The sequence below is a fragment of the Hevea brasiliensis genome, chromosome 7, assembly GCF_030052815.1.
Source record: "Hevea brasiliensis isolate MT/VB/25A 57/8 chromosome 7, ASM3005281v1, whole genome shotgun sequence".
Lineage (NCBI taxonomy): Eukaryota > Viridiplantae > Streptophyta > Magnoliopsida > Malpighiales > Euphorbiaceae > Hevea > Hevea brasiliensis.
In genome coordinates this window covers 7,594,959-7,600,670 of record NC_079499.1, presented here as the reverse complement: position 1 = coordinate 7,600,670, position 5,712 = coordinate 7,594,959, and the positions used below count along the sequence as shown (strand labels likewise).

The 5,712-nt window shown below is 31.8% G+C and overlaps 1 protein-coding gene across 3 annotated transcripts; it reads right to left on the bottom strand.

Annotated features, from left to right (window-relative positions):
* Window positions 1-1,564: 1,564 nt before the first annotated feature.
* Window positions 1,565-4,997, bottom strand: LOC110668865 (uncharacterized CRM domain-containing protein At3g25440, chloroplastic). 3 transcript variants are annotated; one of them, XM_021830247.2, is made up of 4 exons: window positions 4,693-4,997; window positions 3,397-3,715; window positions 2,662-3,069; window positions 1,565-2,255 (listed from the first exon to the last, which is right to left on the bottom strand). In XM_021830247.2, the coding sequence occupies exons 1-4, from the start codon at window positions 4,821-4,823 to the stop codon at window positions 1,689-1,691; spliced, it is 1,425 nt and encodes a 474-aa protein (XP_021685939.2). In that variant the 5' UTR covers window positions 4,824-4,997; the 3' UTR covers window positions 1,565-1,688. The 3 variants fall into 3 exon arrangements, with proteins under 3 accessions (XP_021685939.2, XP_058005924.1, XP_021685940.2); XM_058149941.1 differs by having other exon boundaries at window positions 3,397-3,693; window positions 4,693-4,830; XM_021830248.2 differs by having other exon boundaries at window positions 3,397-3,662; window positions 4,693-4,830.
* Between the last annotated feature and the right edge of the window lie 715 nt (window positions 4,998-5,712).

Genomic DNA, 5,712 nt, shown 5'->3' with positions numbered 1-5,712 from the left:
TTTTATCCTTAGGGATACATTAGCCTTAGATTGTTATAGAAATTATATTTAAAATCAATATCTTACTCTATGAGTCGAACGCTCATTCTTGTTTATCCTTTTTTTTTTTTAGGCTACAGAAGAATTTCTTTTTTAAAATAACCTGTTTATTTTCTTGCAGGTTTGTCAATGGCTACTCATTTATACTATTATTTCCTTAATTTGTAATTTAGAATTCTGCATGTGCCAGTAGTAGTGTTGATCTTATCAAAGACTGAATTAATTTAAGTTTTTGGTATTAATAAATAAAATTTTTGATATTTAAATAGTTTGTAAATAATGGTATCATGATTGAGCTGGGCTCCCCTAACTTTAGTTTCTGATGATTATCGGGTTGAGTTGGCTTGGCTCGAATGAAGATATAATATTTTATTTTATCTTATTTGCATGTTGGGCTACAATTTTTTGCCCTAGTTATGGATATGGAAATAGTAAGACTTACTACAGGTCTCAATGGCTTTATACCGACCTAGGTCCTAGTACCAGTTCAGCCCGTGGAATCGGGTCGTGACATAAACCACTTTAGTTAGTTCTCCCTTTATTAACTGTTCTCTTTAGTCTTATTTTCATATTTGCCTGCTAAAATTTATAATTTTTCAAGGTGAGAAGGATCAGAGAATTCAAGAATTGACCATTGAGCTTAAAAATGAAAAACAACGATGTAAACACCTATGTGTTGCGTGCCACGAACAATTACGTATGGTGTTGGCCTATATTGAGGAACATACTAATAACTAGGGGTGAGCATTCGGTTCAAACCACACTGAACCAAAATGAATCAAATCATAAAAACTTAATTACATATTTTAGAAACTGAACCAAATCGAAATGGATGAAAAATCGAATCGAACCAAGCTGCTCTATTTCGATTCTATTCTATTCAAACCGATCGATTTTATTTTTTATTATTTTTTAATTTATACTTGATTTTTAAATTATTTGATCTGATTTTGACCTTAGTTTGAACCTAATAATTATTAATCAATGAAATTAAATAATTTATATATATATAATTACATATAATTCATAAATTTTCCATAAAAATAAATCAATTCAAAAATCAATAAGCCTATTCGGTTCAGTTCTGTTTAACCAATTTTTTTCTCTTTAAAACCGAACTAAACCGAAATAACCGAAATTTTTATAATATAAAATCAAATCAAATTATATTAAAAATCAAACTGAATTACCAATTTAAGACAGTTCAATTCGATTTATTCGGTTTGAACCGAATAATATACACCCCTACTAATCCCTTGTCAAGTAAGGTTCAGGATATTGTTTAACAATGTAAAAGAACTAGAAAATGAGCTGCTGGAGGATTCAGGTTGCAAATATGTGTAGAACAGTGTATATTTGTTTTCCTTTTATGCATAGGCCTGATTGCTCTTTCACTAATTTTTCTATCCAAATTTAACTTGGATCACTGTGAATGTCATGCTATTTAGGTTTAACATTTGTAGGACTCTTATTTTTACAATAATCATATTCATATTTTGCGTATTTGGTTTCCTGAATGGAAGGCTTCTGACATGTGCCAAGTTGTATTTGAAATCCCATATGACAACAGTCCAAATTTGAAATACCGATGAAATTGGGCAGTTTAATATTTCAACCAAAATGATGGGTATCGCAATTTCGCACATCTCCTATCTCTTCTTTTGCTTTAAAAGAGAAGCAGCACGAAGAAACATCCTGTCAATCTCATCGAGAGACGGTGAGTCCAAATCTTTCTCCAACGAGTCTGCCTTTTTCGATTCCAGAGAGAGTTGGCGTAAGTGCTCCTCAAAATCTTCAGGTTCTTCATTACCTTCAATTGGGAACTTTTCAAACTCATCCAAATAAAGACGACCTTTTGCTTTATCCTGTGTATCTGTGTCAGAGTCAGTCTCAAAAATATCTGATAGATCTTCTGAATCTGATGCCATCCTTAAATCCATAGAACATTCATCCTCAGAGCATTCCTCTTGCCCACCCGTAATTTCTTTGAATTTATCGGGGTTCTCCAATGGCATGCTTGAAATGCTCCCAGATTTTGCATCATCATCATCATCATCATCATCATCATCAGTCTTCTGGGTTTCTTCAACCGAAACAGTTCCACTTTCAGCTTTGCCTTTAGTCTGTGCTTTAAGCAATTCAAGGTCCTGTTCAAGTCTTGGAATATATCTCCTAACAGCCCTAAGGCCATCCCTGTACTTTGATTTATCCAAAGCCTGCACAAGATGGTTTGGAATTTGGAAGAAAATGAGAAATCAGCAGGCAAAAGAAAATTCAAATATTTAAGCACTCTGTCGAATTAATAAGATAATCAAATCAACAAGAATGTGTGTGGGCCTGTCTCCATGCTTATTTCATGAGAGAGAACTATTTATCAGCCAATGGAAGTACCCGATAAAGGGGGCCTAGCACCAGAAATAAGTTAAATGATTAAGCATTGTTCTCCAACAAATATTTGATGACATCAGAACAGGAGGAATAAAATCTTAATTTACTTCTAAATGCAGTGAGGAAGAAAGTGAGAATGTTTCGTGTTCATGTGATGTAGATATCTAGGAATATTGACTTCTCATAATTATTCAGAACAGATTTATAAGGAAAACAGAAAAGAAAGAAAATAACCTTCTTTCTGGAGAGGGTGACCCTAGGTGACATTATCTCTGTTGGCGGCTGGGAATAATTCTTTCCTCTATACATGATTATCGTGTTTTCTTCATGAATATCTAGTACAATCCCTCCAGTTAAACGTGCCAGCTCAGCAGCAATCTCCTTGACCTCCTCCGGTGAGAATGTCTTCACCACCACCTTCAAGGTTTGATGTTTCTTCCAGTGCAAGTGCATGTTAAGAATTACACCCTGATATATTCCACGTCTTCCAACTGGCACATAATTCTTGCACTTTAGGCCCATCTTCAAAAAGAAAAAGTGCTCTTCTGGGGTCAATATCTCTGGATCGTGAGTTGTTTCTGATGATTCTGCAGGTTCAATCTTCTTCAAAGCTTGAACAAGCCTTTCTTCTTTCATTCTAGCCTGCAGGATGAAAATTTTAATAATGTACTGAAGGTATATCAACAAAGGCATACCATTATCAATTTTAGACAATCTTAAAATTTCAACTAGATAGTCAACCTAAACCGTCCCCTTCATCCCAAACAAGAAGAGGGGAAAAAAGAGAGAGAGAGAGAGAGAGAGAGAGAGAGAATAAGTTGCAAATAATACCATTAGGAAGCCAACATTTATTCTAGAGGTCTCAAACAATTGTTTATTCCAATTGATGCAACTCATATTAGGAAAGAAAAATAGGTTGAATTCTCGTAATCCATTATATATTATATTAAAAGCAAAAATGAAGTATACCTTTTTCAACTTGTATAAAAGTTTTTCTTCTGCTGTCATTCTTTCATATTCTTTCTTCTTTTTCCACCTGAAGAACTTTAGCCACCTTACAACTGCTCGTTTTCCCTTCAGCTTTTTCCTCTTCAATTTAGCACCACCAGAACCATCAAAAACAGTGCTTTTCTCAGATTTGGTTGGTAGCTCCCCATCTTTGTCCACATTGTTCAAAATTGAACCAGAGTGAATCCATAGGCGTCCCCCAGAAAGAGGCTCTTGAATAGTATAGACTGGCCCAAAAGCAGGTGCTTGGTCAAAAGACTTGCATATGACATCAATCAAGCTAATAAAGTGTGAGATGATCTTCATAAAAATTATGTCCAGATACATGTTTCAATTTGACTCTAAAGTTCACTGCAAATGCTGAAATATTTTCTTAACTGTTTAACCTGAACTCTACAAAATATATAATAAGTTCTAAACTTCACATAGCAATTTATTTCTTATACATTTTTTGGGAATCGTATCATTTAAGAATGCATCGTATGTTCATTACATGCAGCAAAACTTCCAAACCAGCAGCAAAACTTCCAAACCAGCAACTAAAACTCAAAATTTAAATTGGGATCATTGCTATCCTAAAAAGAAAATTTGCATGCCTCGAAAATTACAATTGAGAAAACAAATGAATAACCATGATGGGTTTATTTTAATGAGAAGAATTTTATTCATATGGTACTCTATTCCCTTGAGTTCTTCAAGCCTTGAGATGAGATACCAAAAAAACACAAGCAAGACTACCAAATAACTTTTGTTGACAGCATGTATGGAAACTAAGTTCAAGATTCACCAAGCAAAATTGCATTGGATTCTTTTAGAACTTCTAGAATAGCAATTGAAAATCTTCTAACCACGTCAAAGAAAGTAAACTATTTCGAACATCACGTGCGAAGCACATCATACCATGGAACCATCTTAGCCTCAATAACATTTCATATTGCCATAAACAATGTAAGTTACATGTAAATGCATAAACATTTGGGCAAAACTGTGATTTGGTTTGCATCATTTGGTATCAAAACAATTAGCCAAAGCATGTAAGCCGTAAATTAAAGACTCAACAGCCAAATTAAAGATCCTAATCTGGTCCTTTTTTCCCTAAGAATTCCCAAAAAAAAAAAGGAAAAAAAGAAGAAGAAAAAAAAAAAAAAAACCTTCAGCGCCTAATTCTAGAGACTAGCGATTCAACCCAAATATTATCCATTAAAATCCGAATACCAGTTCTCAATTAGCATAAGACTTTAAGTAAAAGAGAGATACCTGTTTCTGTAAGGAAGTGATTTGGGAAAAAAAGGAATCACTAGAAAAGGATTATACAACAAATTCTTAAGCTGGTTAGATTTGCAGAGAGCCACTGATACTGCAGACCCTAAAACCCTCTTTGCCACCATTTTTCAATTTTCCTTCTAGGTTTCTTGCTGTCTTCGGAATTGCAGATTTTTCGAAATCTCTCAAGCATCCAGCAGGACCAGCACTCTTCTCTATGCTGCCGATAGGCCGAGATAGTGCCCGCCTGTTTTCGAGTTGAAGGATTTGGAGAGAAAATTGTGAGAAAAGGGAGAATGAATATATATATAACCTATGAATTTTAATCAAGCTAATTATTTAGTATCTTATTCTAAAAAATGCATTATTCAATTTCTATATCTCATCTTTTCATTAAATTTTCCTTTAATTAAACCATCAATACCAGTTAATTATTATATATTTAATTTCTCTATTTTAATAAAATTAATTAATTAATCATATATTAGATAAATTTTATAATTTTATTTTATTAACACTTTGATAGTCTTATTATTTTTTTATATTTAAATCATTCTAACCTTCTCACCTTTATTTCTCTCTCATTCTTTCTTATTTTTCCCTTTTCATATTTTTTCCATTTGTATTCACACTTTTCTCTCATTCATTAAATAATAATTTAAAAAATTATTTTTTTTAAAAAAATGATATTAAGAAATGGAATGAAAGTACTTAAATAATTTTAAATATATATATATATATATATATATATATATTCAAATCTCTATACAATAAAATTTTTATTTTTATTTAGGAATATATTTTTTAAAATATAAAAATTAACTAATTAATTTAACTAAAATAAAATGACTAAGTAATAGTATTTTCTAAAATATTAGAACTAACTAATTAATTTTACTAAAATAAAGAGACTAAATAGTTTAATAAAAATAAAATAAAGAAATTAAATAATATATTTTTTAAAATATAAGGATTAAATATTTAATTTGTTAAAATACATAACTAGATAGTGAT